Source organism: Mixophyes fleayi, chromosome 4, assembly GCF_038048845.1.
Source record: "Mixophyes fleayi isolate aMixFle1 chromosome 4, aMixFle1.hap1, whole genome shotgun sequence".
Taxonomy (NCBI): Eukaryota; Metazoa; Chordata; class Amphibia; order Anura; family Limnodynastidae; genus Mixophyes; species Mixophyes fleayi.
Window position 1 is genome coordinate 333,236,940 of NC_134405.1, and position 15,624 is coordinate 333,252,563.

The 15,624-nt window shown below is 42.0% G+C and overlaps 1 protein-coding gene across 3 annotated transcripts in view; it reads right to left on the reverse strand.

Moving 5' to 3' along the window:
* AGBL3 (AGBL carboxypeptidase 3) overlaps positions 1 to 8,554 on the reverse strand; it is an 82,303-nt gene extending 73,749 nt beyond the window's left edge. For 2 of the 3 annotated variants that reach the window (XM_075210431.1, XM_075210430.1), the window contains exons 1-2: positions 8,429 to 8,554; positions 1,117 to 1,217 (exon numbers count right to left, since the gene is read on the reverse strand). In XM_075210431.1, coding sequence (XP_075066532.1) covers positions 1,117 to 1,182 — 66 coding nt within the window. In that variant the 5' untranslated portion in view covers positions 1,183 to 1,217; positions 8,429 to 8,554. The remainder of the gene's footprint in view (positions 1 to 1,116; positions 1,218 to 8,428) is intronic. The other variant, XM_075210432.1, reaches the window with a different exon arrangement.
* Positions 8,555 to 15,624: the final 7,070 nt, after the last annotated feature.

Consider the following 15,624-nt stretch of genomic DNA (forward strand, 5'->3'; position numbering starts at 1 on the left):
AATTATTTCTGGTTCCTATATGAGGTAAACAATTATTAGAACTTATTCCAACTTGTCCTGTTACTTTAGGCTAATCAGGAGTTTAAATTATGGTAAAATCAATAATATGGGCTGAAGATTTTAGATCATAGTTGACTACTTTTGGATCTTGAGATTGTGTCACAGTGGGCCAACACCCTCAACGGTTTGGGTCATTGCGCAGTTGGTGGGGGCAATTTACATCATTAAGTACTCCCCAATTCAAGCGCAGCTAAGGTGCGGTCTGATGAAACAAATTGTGTCATCCAGACCATGCCCGCCCACTTCACAAGGTAACGGGACCCAGAAGGGTGCTCTACATTCCCAATATACGGGTGCACCCCGGACATTCCGCAAGAGTAAGGAAGTAGTATTATTATTACCATTTATTTATATAGCGCCACTAATTCTGCAGCGCTGTACAGAGAACTCACTCACATCAGTCCCTGCCCCATTGGGTCTTACAGTCTAAATTCCCTAACACACACACACACACACACACACACACACAGACAGACAGACAGACTAGGGTCAATTTGTTAGCAGCCAATTAACCTACTAGTATGTTTTTTTGGAGTGTGGGAGGAAACTGGAGCACCTGGAGGAAACCCACGCAAACACAGGGAGAACATACAAACACCTCACAGATAAGGCCATGGTCGGGAATTGAACTCATGACCCCAGTGCTGTGAGGCAGAAGTGCTAACCACCGTGTTGCTCCTAAGTATGTTTTAAATAGTCTAAATTGGGGCCAATGGGAGCACTCGAGACTTCTAGTCAGTTCTTTGTAAACCATGAGGCAGAACCCAAGGCCTTGGTGGACTTGTCACCTACACATGGTGGAGGCAATATTCATAGAACGCAGAATATCTATCCGCTAGGAACCTGTGACGTCTGAGGTACATGAGGCAACACAAAACAAGCAGCCATTTATTTTCTGGGCTGAACCAATATTCACAAGAATGGAGCCTATGAATTCCTTAACAACAAGGGACATCCATGTGGCACAAAGTGCTATATATGTGAAATACGATTTTTAACATCTCCTGTCAATGTGATTTTAGTAAAAAAATGTTCAAAACGACAATACATACATACCGATTCTGACTCGCTGCTACTCGTGTGTTCTGAGGGAACATCCTGATTCTCTGTGTCATCGGACATGACGCGCCGCTAGGTGGTTATATCTCGTCTATCTCCTGATAAACACAAAAACAGTAGATATAACGGCAGCAGAGTCCTCGGAAAAAGAGTGTTTTGTTTTCTTCTATTGTAAAATATTTACTAAATACACAGAAGTTTTTAAGACTACTGCACTAGTCTGGAATCAAACCATCATCATCAACAACATTTATTTATATAGCGCCAGCAAATTCTGTAGCGATTTACAATTGGGAACAAACATTAATAAAACAATACTGGGTAATACATACAGACAGAGAGGTAAGAGAACCCTGCTCGCAAGCTTACAATCTATAGGACAATGGGAGTTTGAAACACAAGGGCATGTGCTACATTATACTGCACACTGGTCCAGCTAGAATGCAAAGGTAAAAGTATTGAGTGGGCTGTGTGATCATTCATACAGCAATGTTGGTCAGAGTGTTGCTGTCTTGTGTTAGCTGTGTAGAGGGTGGTAATAGGGTAAGCTAGGGAGATTAAGATGGTGGTTGAGGAATACTATAAGCTTGTCTGAAGAGGTGGGGTTTCAGAGAACGCTTGAAGGTTAAGACTAGAGGAAAGTCTTGCTGTGCGAGGGAGGTAATTCCACAAAGTGGGTGCAGCCCGAAAAAAGCCCTGTAACCGGGAATGGGAGGATGTGATGAGAGTGGAATTGAAACCATCCCAGCCTTTTATGGACACCAACATACCAGACTAGTCGTGATTGTCACCAACAGCCCCTTTTTCCATAGCTCTAGATGTGCTCACCCGTAGTCTGTTGCCACCAGGATATCTGAATGGAGTTATCAGTGCTTATTACTCAGGTATAGAGATCAGACAACAGAGTAAAAGGAGCAGTCAAACAAGTTGTGGTGAAGAACCAGATCACAGGCAAGGGCAGAAAAGAAACAGTGCAAGGATGAAATCTGTGCAAGTATAATCAAAGTCTTAGAGTCCGTAGACGGGATGATGGCAGTATAACGAGCATCCAGGTAAGAGGAACTTATCTTATAATGGGCAATGCCTACATGTGAGAGCCACCATATCCTGATCAGCGCATCTTGATAAATAGGGTCCTGCAGAAAATGTTACCAGGCCATAGGACAGTGTGAAACTCTTGAACCGAGGGGGCTTCCTGGCATCAACCCTGCTGGACTACTAAAGAGAAGCGATGCTTGTTGGCAATATTTTATATTTGCCTGGGGTTTCCTTTCAAGTCAGTAAACATTTGTAACCTTACCAATTAAGGTCCATAAATTATTTTATTTTTTTCATTTATATTTTTTCTAGCAATGCTTGCTGATGGGAAAGTTCCTAAAAACAATATGAGATATAGTAGGAATCATTAATCCCGGTCATCAGACAAGAGAACAGGGTACACGGCCGGAAAAGGACCCTGCAGCTAAATGCTACATACGGTGGGACTTTAAGGTGCAGGCACAGACAATATTGGGCAAGTGGTATACTGGTAATATCACAGTGACCTGCTAAACACCGCAGTCCCCGAAACCAATCATCTTTAAATTGAAAGGATGGTTATCACTCATGGTGGAAAAAGGTGTCACGATATGTCTGTGTGTTCCTCATACAACCAGGCAAACAGGCTGCAATGGAGTCAGAACTTATCTGGCTGTGTTTGGCCAACTTTATAGAAAGACCGTGAAAACGCAGATCAGTAGAATGTTAATGCCCAACATACCCAACATTTATTCAAAACAAATGCACTGGCCAGTACCTTGAACTTTAGAGGACTATTTCTTATGTTGCAATCTCTTATTACCCACAAATGCCAACTTTAAAAACTTCTCACCTGGGAGATTCCGGGAAGAAGTCATGTGACAGGGGGTAGGAGGGGGCGTGGTGACGTTGTTGCATCACCATAGCCCCACCCCCACTATAACATGACGGAATTCATGGCATCAAATTTAATGACACAATTAAACCCCGCCCCCACCATTCAATGCCGTGAATGTGGGAGGTTTGCCTACTCGTCCGGGAGGACTCCCCAAAATTCGGGAGCCTCCTGGGAATTTCCGTTAGAGTAGGCAAGTATGTTATTACCTTTGGCTGGTGTACACACTATACAAAATTTCTCCCGAGTTTATACACTCTGCAGAATTGGAACAATATTGTTCTATTGTTGAACGAGATTTTTGGTCCAGTTTAAAAATCAAATGAAACGATACTATGAGCTTAGAAACAATAATCGTTCTTTGCTGCAGCATACAAACAAATGTTTGATTTGTCCGATAATCGGCTGAAAACACTACAGTGTGTACCCAGCCTTACCTTAAATCCACCTCTGTTTATCTGATGTGGGGACATAACTCACACACATTTCACTACCATGTACATTCCTGACTGCGTTTATAAGAAAGAACACATTGTAAAATTCATGTTATTTCTGTGTTCATTCTTTCACATAGCTTTAAAGAAGAATCCTCCTTAATGTAGATTAAACAAAAACTCAAATGGCGCGACTCTAAGAAAAGGTCTACAATGCTGCACAGAGTAACAAGGGATGTCCCACCCCTACGTACAACAATATAAACAAAAGACACTGGCGCAAAGTATGACCTAAATAATAAAAATGGTAATAAAGGTGGATAAAATAGAAATGTATACAGCAGATAAAAAACAGTAACCAGTGCACTGGTATAATATAGTTTGACAAAATGACTAAACATGAGTCATAACATGATCATATAGGTTGACTAGCTAGACAGCTGCAACAGTATTGTGACATGCAGTCCTGTGTAATTGGAGTGCATGCAAATATAAAACAATGTCTCAATATAAATGTAAATCATGTAAATAGTAGATTAGAGGACAATACCTCTGTTTCCATATCAAATTTGACTGCAACCCGGGGAGCAGGCCCGGCGCTCCCATTAGGCAAGGTTAGGCACTTGCCTAGGGCGCCGGGCTCTGGGGGGTGCCACAGAATGGTAATTGACTTTAAAACTGTGCGGCGACCGCTGACCATACCTGTCACGGCTGCCGCACAGCATTCAGATGCACGGGGGAGGGGGGGGAAGAGGCTATTGCTCACCACCGCCGCCTCTCTGCTCTGTCTCCTCCCCTCCACTCACTAGTGTCAGTGAGTGGAGGGGAGGAGACGGAGCAGAGAGGCGGCGGCGGTGGTGGTGAGACAAGGTAAGAAAAGACGGGGTGAGGGGGGCGCCGAATTTTGCGGGGGGGGGGGTGCCGATTTTGTAAAAATGCCTAGGGCGCCATGGACCCTAGCACCAGCCCTGCCGGGGAGTCACTCATTTAATAGGTGTAAAGAGTTCCAAAGAATTGTTTTTGTAAACCGAGTTAAAATGAAGCATAAAAGCTTCTATAAAATTAGATAGCGCATCAGCGTAAATAATTTCTAGACTAGTTGAAACCAGGCTGACATGAGATAAGTCAAATCCAAAGAGGTAGAGATGTAGGACGGAAAGTCACTCACCCACCTGATCCGTATATAGTGTGTTGCAAGATGGTCTTACCAGTGCTGTGCTGGCGTCCAATGGCAACAGTCCGCCTAGCTAGTAGCTGTCCGGTATGTTGTAGTCTCCTTATTGTAATCACTTATCCTGATATCAGAATTTCCAAGTGTAAGATATTGCTGATACACTCAGCGTCACACTGAGGGAATTACTCAGGTAATTCCATCCGGTAATAGAAAACGTTTTCAACTTGCAAATATCTAGTGTGTTTCCTGCTAGCATGCTCTCCTGTACTTAACAGTAACTAAGCAATTATACTAGTTACTAAGATATACTTGTAGTTACAGATTGGACACACAAAAGCTCTGGGAGGCACAAACTAAAAAATGTCTTCTGTGATGCATCGAATTCAGTATCTCCTAACACCCACACTACTGAGCAATCTGCAGGTCAGCAGAGCTCTCTCCAAGGGTTATGGTTTCCATTTGTAAATTAATAAACAATTAAACCCTCTCATTAGAGATAGAGATTCATTTAGGATTTGGAGCCAAGTTTAGGCGTCTCCTAGTCATGAAACTCTTGCTTGTCACATGAATCGAATTTTGTGGTGGAACCGGTATTTACCAAGGTGCAATATTCCAGCAATACGACCCTCAAGTTCTGCTTTGATTCGTCATTATGCATTTCGCTAAATATACAGTCTATGAATATAGTTGGGAAATCAGCAGTCGAATCATTCAGTCATGTGGTTGAGCGAACGATGGGAACATTTTGGCAGACAAATGTACAAAATTTCGATGCCAAATGCAGAAAGGGGCACATGTTTGGTGGAACGGTTTTGAAAATTCAGCACACCTCTACTTGGGGTGGTTGGTTGGTGCAGGACTAAACTTCTACTTTTCAATCCCTTAGGGACACAGATATAAAAACTATCAGAGCGATTCGACATTTAAAGAAAAAGGTTTTTTCAGTACTTGCCCTAGTATTTAAGTGAGAGTAGTGCTCAAATAAATAATTATGTTGCTACATTAAAGATCTTACATAACCATTTCCCAATGTACCCTCTCAATCTTACATTCTCCATGCTAAAATCTAAAACTCTAATTTCTAACAACTTCCAATATTTATCACACATCATCATCAGCTATTTATATAGCGCCACTAATTCCGCAGCGCTGTACAGAGAACTCACATCAGTCTCTGCCCCACTGAAGCTTACAGTCTAAATTCCCTAACGAAGAGAGAGAGAGAAGAGAGAGAGAAGAGAGAGAGAAGAGAGAGAGAAGAGAGAGAGAGAGAAGAAAGAGAGAGAGAGAGAAGAAAGAGAGAGAGAAGAAAGAGAGAGAGAAGAAAGAGAGAGAGAGAAGAAAGAGAGAGAGAAGAAAGAGAGAGAGAGAAGAAAGAGAGAGAGAGAAGAAAGAGAGAAGAGAGACAGAATAAGGTCAATTTTGACAGCAACTAATTAACCTACCAGTATGTATTTGGAGTGTGGGAAGAAAGCGGAGCACAGGGAGGAAACCCACGCAAACACGTGGATGACATACAAACTCCACACAGCTAAGGTCATGGTCAGGAATCGAAATCATGACCCCAGTGCTATGAGGCAGAAGTGCTAACCACTAAGCCACCGTGCTGCCCGTCACACTTAAAACCATGCAGAAATGTCTGGATCTGCATGGTTTAGGTAAAATTAAGTTGTGGGACTATTGAACATAAGCCTAAAGCAGGAGACATCAGACATATGTCCTGCATTAGGCAAATTACTGCAGAATACCTCAGTCCCCATTTTTCTCAATGGTGACTGCGGTCTGGAGCTATTCACCCAGCTCCAAAAAAGCTTCACTTTTTGAAGCTTGTCCCTGATAGTCGTTCTATCCTAAGGGGATAGCATCACAGAACAGGGATCTTCATGTTCCTCCCCTCCCTATCACTAATTGTATTGTGAGCAGGTAAGTCTTGATGGCCGAGTATGTGCAATGCAAAAGCCAGGTCAGGACCTAGACGAATAGTGATCACAATTACGATCCCTTTACTATAGACTATTCGCTCAAATCGGATATTCTGTCCCAGCTGAAAAAATGTAGGAAATAAGCACATTAACTCTTTGCGATAAGAAATGATAATTAACGTGTGAAGCGTCATAAGTAGGCCCCTAAATAGGTTCCCACCATATTATACAGTAACATCAACATATTTTAACAAAGATTAAGGGCTAGATTTACTAAACTGCGGGTTTGAAAAAGTGGAGATGTTGCCTATAGCAACCAATCAGATTCTAATATGTCATTTTGCAGAATGTACTATATAAATGATAACTAGAATCTGATTGGTTGCTATAGGCAACATCTTCACTTTTTCAAACCCGCAGTTTAGTAAATCTAGCCCTAAAGGTCTTTCCTTATTGATTTTATTTAGACAAACACAGAACAGACCATTAAAATCTTATCACACAACTCAGGATGGTCATTATGTGATATCTGGCATCACTTTCCTGTATCCGTATCCAAAAACACAGTGAGGAACATTTGCATAAGTAACAGCAAATTAATGAATTTGCTTTAGATTGGGAGACTGCATGCAAACTGTAACACTAGTACAGTACTTCACGCCAAGAGGCCGCAGTTTTACAGTACAACATTCCGTGACATTTATAGAAGGTAAGTAGCGTATGCTACAAACACATGCACGACATAATACACTTATTAAACAAGCCGGGGAACGCTTATAGAAACTATCTTTACAATTGAGAAACATGGAGCATTTTTGCATTTACAGTGAATTTTCTAAATTATCCATTTTAGCTAATTTAGCTACATTGTTTGAGACAGGTCTCACAATATGAAACGTTCCACAATACTGTCTTTGATTACTATTAATGTGAGCGATCTAAAGACTTTGTATGACTTACAAATGCCAACATAATCATCTGTTCTTCTCACACAATCCCTTTACAATGTATTATATGACCACAAACAATACATGGGTGCCAGCTTTTGGATAAAATTTTCAGGGACATTTTACTACCGGGCAGGTGAAACAATGCATGTTATGTACAGAACAGTGTATCTAGCCAGAAACAATACACCTTACGCTTGGAGATTAGTGACAACGGCCAACTATGCCTACTTTTCACAACTATTAAAAGTGACTCTGGTCGTTTCTTGGTGGCAAGTTTTTTGTTTAAACAGTTAAAACTTAGAAACCGCACAAATAATTATGTGATCGTATTGCTAGTAATTGATAAATGCAAAGTAATTGCTTATTATTAGTCTGTCATCATCATCATTTATTTATTTATTCATAGTCACCAATTCCGCAGCGCTGTACAGAGAATATTTGCTACTCACAACAGTCTCTGCCCCACCGGAGCTTACAGTCTAAAATGCCCTAACACACACACACACAATAGTATTAAGTTTGTCTGACCCCACTTATAAGTTTTCTAAATTGTTCCAGAACATTGTGATCATTTTCTATACCTTGTCTATTCCAAATTCCTAAATCATAATTCTTATTCCCTATAACCTCATCCCCACCCATCACTAATACAGTTATAATTTGACACCACAATTATGCACTATGTTCATTTTAATCCCAATCTCCAATATCCCCATTTTAATCAAGTCAATTTAATTTAAAATAACTTTTTTCCTACTGCCTAAACACCCCTCGCCCACTGTACCTGTGACACTAGTGCCCCCTAATTTATTTTCCATAACTTCCCCTATTTATTTTAAGACCTCCCCCATTTCCCAATTCCCCAATCCCCCCCAGACACCTGCACCCCAGCCCCCATTCATTACCCCAGCTCTCACCTGGATCCCTCAGGCTCCCTATGCATCCTCACTGATACAGGCTCCTTAGTGAGAGCTGCCTCTCCCCCGGGTCCTTCTCAATCTCCACCCCCAGGGCCCTGTGCCAGCTTTGCAGAGCCTGTGTTTACCTGTCTCCATGACAACCCAGCACAGAGCCTGCGTCCCAAGCCTCTCTTTCAAACGCGGGCCTGATTGGTTGAACAGTATAACCACGCCTACTCCTCCTGCTGCTTGGTCTATGGGTGATCACAGAGCTTAGCAGTCCTCTGTAAGTTGTAATATTAGTTGTGTATTATGTTATATTAGTGGGGTGTATCTCATGCTATCCATTTGTTACTTGCAGTAGTTGCTAACATTCCCTCATTTCCAGGGAAAGTGGCAGGTTTTAGAGATTTGTCCCAGGAACTGTCCCTATTTTTCAATATTAATTAACTACACAATACAATTTCTCTTGGTTGCAGTTTTTACCTATTTCTATTTATTTTAATGATTATTCTTATGGGCTTTATGTGTTAATGTTTGGAAAGTTGGAAAAATTTAAATTGCAAAAAAGTTGTAATTAGATTTATGAAACATGTCAACATGATGTAATCCTTCAGTGTGCACCAAGACAATATCATTCGTGATGATGCATCATTTATGTAGCACAGTATCCCTAGAGAGTATTTTAAAATGTTGGGAAATATGTAGTTGCCCACTGTCTCTAATATCCAGAGAGTTCAGAGGGTGCTCATATCATGTCACTGAAAATGTACATAGTTTTTAGGACTGGTCAACTAATTTGCGTTGTTTTGTTATGCTCCATGCAAGTCATAAGTATCTGTTCTTAAGGACCACCTTAGTGTCTATACCCATGTATGAGGCAAAATTCTTTCTGTAATGTTTTGAAGTACAATTATAAAATGCATAGGTTTACAATGCACTATGAACTGGTTCACAATTAGCACTGCCTAGTGAAACATTGATTATTATAGAAACACATTTTATTCATCGGGTTTTTAGAGCCTTCAACATGACCAGACACTTCACCTGATACAAAATGCTCCACTTTCGAATTTCCCATTTAATTGCCTATTGCAGTTACCTGGCTAAATGAATTGACGTCCCAAGGAACACATTGCTCACAAATTACTAACTAACGAAAAGGTTTTTGGGTAGCTGGCAAAGTGCAGCACTTTTAAATCTCTCAGCTTGTAATCAGCTCTTAAAATGCGTTGTGTAATAGGGTCTGTTAAAATAGAATATTGATAATATTTCAATTGGAGAACGTTTCAATTGCATGTTTGATAGACGTGCCCGAAATGCTGCTCTAGCGATTAAAGCGCTCATGTGACCTACTCTCCATTCTACTCATAGAAATGATTGGTGTTAGTTTGAAGTGATCAGTTGCTACTACTTCAACGTGGAGTGAAAAGCCCCCTTATGTCACTAGCCTTATTATTCACGTCACTGTCAGGCGCCGTCCTGCATCTGCCTCCAGAGGAGCGCCTGCCTCCTTGCGATGTCTTCATCCCGTCGCATAGCGACACATATTCCATTCCATTCACATGTGTACGCTGAGCTAGGCGTTCGTTGCATAGCAACCGTCTCTTCCTGTTGCCATCTGTACACATGCGCAAAGCAACACGGTCGTCGTGCTGCAACTTGTTGCCGATTGGTTGCAGTTTCCCGCAGATATTGGCGCACTTATCAGGGAACTCTGTGGTCTATTTAAAGAGCACCCGGCGCCATTTACTTTCCAGAGTATTAGGTCTTCTGCCTTGCTCCAGCGTTTTGTTCCTGTTATTGGATTCTGACCCTGGCTTGTTCCTGACTTCTCCTTTGGTTCCTGATTTTGGCTTAGAGTGATATTTGGTACTGACCCGGCTTCCTGACCATTCTCCTGCTTCTAATTTGGCAATATCCGTATCTCTGGTTCTGACCAGGCTTGCTGACAATTCTTCCATCCTGCATCCTAGTGGGCCGTCACCGCTGCCTCAATTGTTACCTCGCCAGCTAACTGATACTGAGGGCTGCAACCTGAACGTTCCTTGCAGCGAAGTCCATACCTCCTTGCAGGGGTCCCTGGTGAAAACCAGGGGCGTGTTAGACTCCGCGCCTCAGTACTCAGTAGCGCCAACTGCTGGCAAGTATCATCAATTCCACCTAGTGATTCTGACAGTCACTGGCGTGATTAAGTGCTAAAGCATGATATATAGCAATGAATGGCAGATTTTATATACACTTTAATCGCTAGTTCATTTGCTTAATTGTCCCAATTCACAAATCTCGTCATTGATCCCCCAACCGGCTCACTTCTCACATAAGAGAATCTGGGATCTGAGAGGATTTCTCCTGGACGTTGCAGGAGAGTACGAATGTATGTTATTATGTAGCACTGCTTGACAATTGAGCAGTGTGCTTAATCGTGCTTATGTAAAAAGGGCTAGCACACCATATAAAATGTAGAACATCTCTACCTTCAAGTGGTATAAACAGGGCCGGATTAACCCCAGGGCTTTCTGGGCTATAGCCCAGGGGTCTCAAGCAGCTGCCAATATGATAAGGAGGGGGTGCATGTGTGTGTGTGCCATTATGAGGAAGGGGGGACATGTATGTGACATTAGGAGGAGGGGGAGAGAACATGATGTGTGTGTCATTATGAGGAGTCGCTTGACAGATGGGGGCCTCACAGTACCCATAGCCCAGGGGCCTACAATGTCTTAATCTGGCCCTGGGTACAAAGGAACAGTTCTCATGTATCTGTATGAGCAAATTAACATATTTATCCTAGCAGTACTATCTGTCTATCTCATATCTATCTATCTATCTATCTATCTATATATCTCATATATCTATCTATCTATCTATCTATCTATCTATCTATCTATCTTCTATCTATCTAACTATCTATCTATCTATCTCATATCTATCTATCTATCTATCTCATATCTATCTATCTATCTATCTATCTATCTATCTATCTATCTATCTATCTCATACTTGCCAACTCTCAGGAAGACTTCCGGACAAGCAGGCCATTCTCTCGCATTCTGCCCACTTCCTTGTAAAGTGACGAGATTGCTTTGCTTTTTCCAATTATTTCCCTAATTAATTAAACTAGGCTCAATCAGTCGATGTATGTTAAAAGTGTTCCTTTTCAGCATCAGGTTCTTAATTAAGCTTTGGTTAATTATCCTGGCAGTGGCTGAACTAGCACCACTGCAGGGAGTGTGATTGCTACATAGCCTGGTTATGGTGGTCTAATGTCAACTGGAGCAATGGAAGTGACTAATTACCCTTCACCATTCGGCAGGCTGACAGATGAATCTGAGTTTGGCAGAAGCCAGGAGAACGCTTCCTACCTGAATGCACACATTTGGTGAAGGATGAATGGTCTGGGGCTGTGTACCAGGTTTTGACCTGGGTAGCCTTCATCAACATCAGGTATTTATAAAATGTCACTAATTCTGCAGCACTGTACAGAGACCTCACTCGCATCAGGCCCTGCCCCATTAGAGCTTACAGACAGAGAGACTAAGGTCAATTTGATAGCAGCCAATTAACCTACTACAGATAATGCCATGGTCGGGAACTGTGTGCTGTGAGGCAGAAGTGCTAACTACTAAACTACCGTGCTGCCCATGGCTCCAGTGATGGAAATCTTATTTGCATACTTGCCAACTCTCCCTGAATGTCAGGTAGACTCCCTGAAATAGGGGTGTTCTCCCTCACTCCCTGAAGAGTCTGGCATTCTCCCTGATGCTGAGCCAGTACAAGACGTGGTTGGCTTTGCCATCTGTGGCATGATGACACAGTTCAGAAATTAAAAGACACTTCAGTCTCTAGAGATTCATTAGCTGCTTTTCTTTAACGCATAGTTGCCTACTCTCCCGGAATGTCTGGGAGATTCACGCATTTCTGGGAGACCTCCCGTGAGAGCAGGGCAACCTCTCGGTCCTCGCCCCCTCAATAGATAAGTGGCGGTGGGGGGCTCAAATATTGTGTCATCTTAGCCCCGCCCCCTGCTGTAATTGGCCAAAATTGTGACAATCGTTTAGGGAGCGGGGCAAAAATGTTGCGATTCGTCAAGCCCTGCTCCTGCACACCCACCTCCCTCGGGATCTCCCTGAAGCCAACAAGAAAAAATTGTCAAGTATGCTTAATGGTACAGCACACAATGACATTCTAGAGAATTCCAAACTTGTGGCAACAGTTTGGGGAAGGCCATTTCCTTTCCTGTTTCAGCGGGACAGTGTCTCCTGTGCACAAAATGAGGTCCTTCAAAAATTGGTTTCCTGAGTTTTACGTGAAAGAATTTTCACCGAGTCCTGACCTCAACTGCACGGACCATCATTAGGATGAATTTGAACGACGATTCAACGTATAGATGTGATGTTTGGGTGACTCTGGGAGGTCTTTCAGACTATCGAACATCTCCCGACCTGCTTGCCATGTGAGCGGGACTGGTCTATTATGCCTGGAATCCACACTTTCCCCTGGTGTAAAAAATAAGCAAGTATTATATACTGTAATTTAAAGGATAATAATAGTAGCATATGGTTATGTAGGTGGGTTTTTTTTCCTCTAACAGTAAGTTATGTTTTACTTATAATTTTTCTTTACAGACTTGGAAACTCTGCCAATTAGCTGGCATTATTGCTACAAAGCGTGTCTTGTTTACATAGCAGATGGTGCAGTTGTTTGCATTACTTACAAACAAATTGGATCACTCCATGTATTCTGAAGGAATCTGTCAGCATAAACTTGTTTAAATATGATTTATACACATTTCCTATGGTGTCTATTTTAGTGACTGCGCTACGCTGTTTACAGAAATGGCATAATTGTATTGAAAACAAATTCATATTAATACTTGGATAGAAAAATATCACTGTTGTGTAAAATAGAGCTGCTCCAATATCACAGAAGTTGTTTGCTTTAAATTTGTATCTTAATGATTCCATGCACGTTTTTCGAGGACTTTCATGATAACTTGGCCACTGGGGGCACTGTTCCACCTGATATTGGTGATTTATTATTTTATCTCAGCAGAGTCAAATAGATAAGTAGGATAAGTTTCATCTTTAATAACACATCATTCTGAAAACCAAGTTAGCCCACATGTGGCTCTCTGGCTGTTGTGGAGTTACAACATGCCCTGCTCTTGGTTGGCAGGGCATGCTGGGAATTGTAGTTCCACAGTAGCTGCAGAGCCACCGTGTGCCTACTTATGCTCTAAATTAAAGAAACAGAAGAGATGCCAAGATAAGTGCATTGTGACAATTGCACATTTCATCTATCATATTAATGCAAAAAGTTCAGCTTTGCCTGTTAACATCCAGTTATTGTTTACACTGCCACTTATGCTAAAATTCAGCAAGGACTCAAGATAGGTAAAACCCTCAGTAATTCAATGACAATTGCCACGTCTGGGTTGATGCTCATTAATCTTTCAGCTACTAGTAAAGAGGAGGATTGATGTGTTCTATGTGTTTCCATGGCAACTTGTTTAGAGGGGGTTAACTCCCTGAGTACTGGACATTATTAGGCTTGCACATGTCAACCCTTTGGTTTAATATCATATATTCAATTCTGCTTTATGTCCTGTTTACAAAGACTATTTAGTAGTTGCATGACATGAATACATGTCGTAGTAGCCACCCAATCAGCTGCTAATCGCACAAAAGCGTTCGCAGCCGCCCGGTTCTAAATTTTCCTGCTAATTAGGTGATATTTCCCAAATGACTGAGATCCTGCACAAACCGACCTCGGCCATTCTGCTAGTTTGGAGCAGTGGTATTTAGTGTCAAAATATTTCTTCTTTAACATTTCCTAATTCGATAGTAAATAACAATCTGTCGTATAGTGAATCAGGATAAGCAATTATTCCTAAATTGTTTTCTTCTTTCATTTGCTGACAGATCCTCCCTAATGTCAGTCTATGTGAATGTGCTAGAGGAGGCTGATTCATCAACATGGTAATACACACTGGATTATACCAGCAGTGTCCTGCGCAATATTATACCAGCAGTGTCCTGCATATGATTATACCAGCAGTGTCTTGTGCAAGATTTTACCAGCAGTGTCCTGCATATTATTATACCAGCAGTGTCCTGCACATGATTATACCAGCAGTGTCCTGCACATGATTATACCAGCAGTGTCCTGCACATGATTATACCAGCAGTGTCCTGCACATGATTGTACCAGCAGTGTCCTGCACATGATTGTACCAGCAGTGTCCTGCACATGATTGCACCAGCAATGTCCTGCACATGATTGTACCAGCAGTGTCCTGCACATGATTATACCAGCAGTGTCCTGCACATGACTATACCAGCAGTGTCCTGCACATGATTATACCAGCAGTGCCCTGCACATGATTATACCAGCAGTGTCCTGCATATTATTATACCAGCAGTGTCCTGCACATGATTATACCAGCAGTGTCCTGCACATGATTGTACCAGCAGTGTCCTGCACATGATTGTACCAGCAGTGTCCTGCACATGATTGTACCAGCAGTGTCCTGCACATGATTGTACCAGCAGTGTCCTGCACATGATTGTACCAGCAGTGTCCTGCACATGATTGTACCAGCAATGTCCTGCACATGATTGTACCAGCAGTGTCCTGCACATGATTATACCAGCAGTGTCCTGCATATTATTATACCAGCAGTGTCCTGCATATGATTATACCAGGAGTGTCCTGCACATGATTATTCCAGCAGTGTCCTGCACATGATTATACCAGCAGTGTCCTGCACATGATTATACCAGCAGTGTCCTGCACATGATTGTACCAGCAGTGTCCTGCACATGATTGTACCAGCAGTGTCCTGCACATGATTGTACCAGCAGTGTCCTGCACATGATTGTACCAGCAGTGTCCTGCACATGATTGTACCAGCAGTGTCCTGCACATGATTGTACCAGCAGTGTCCTGCACATGATTGTACCAGCAGTGTCCTGCACATATGACTATATTAGCAATGCTTTTATATAAGCCAATTTGTATTTTAAACGCAATGGACCTTTAAATACTCTCATTCATTCAATGATTACTTAAAACCAAGAATACAGATATTGGGCCTGATTCACCTTCAGACGTAAGTCCTTTATTGCGCCATATCTTGCATGAAATAGCTCTGCGCATGAGCCAGAACAGGACATCCGCCAATGAACGCAATTGCATGGAATTTATTTCTGCAC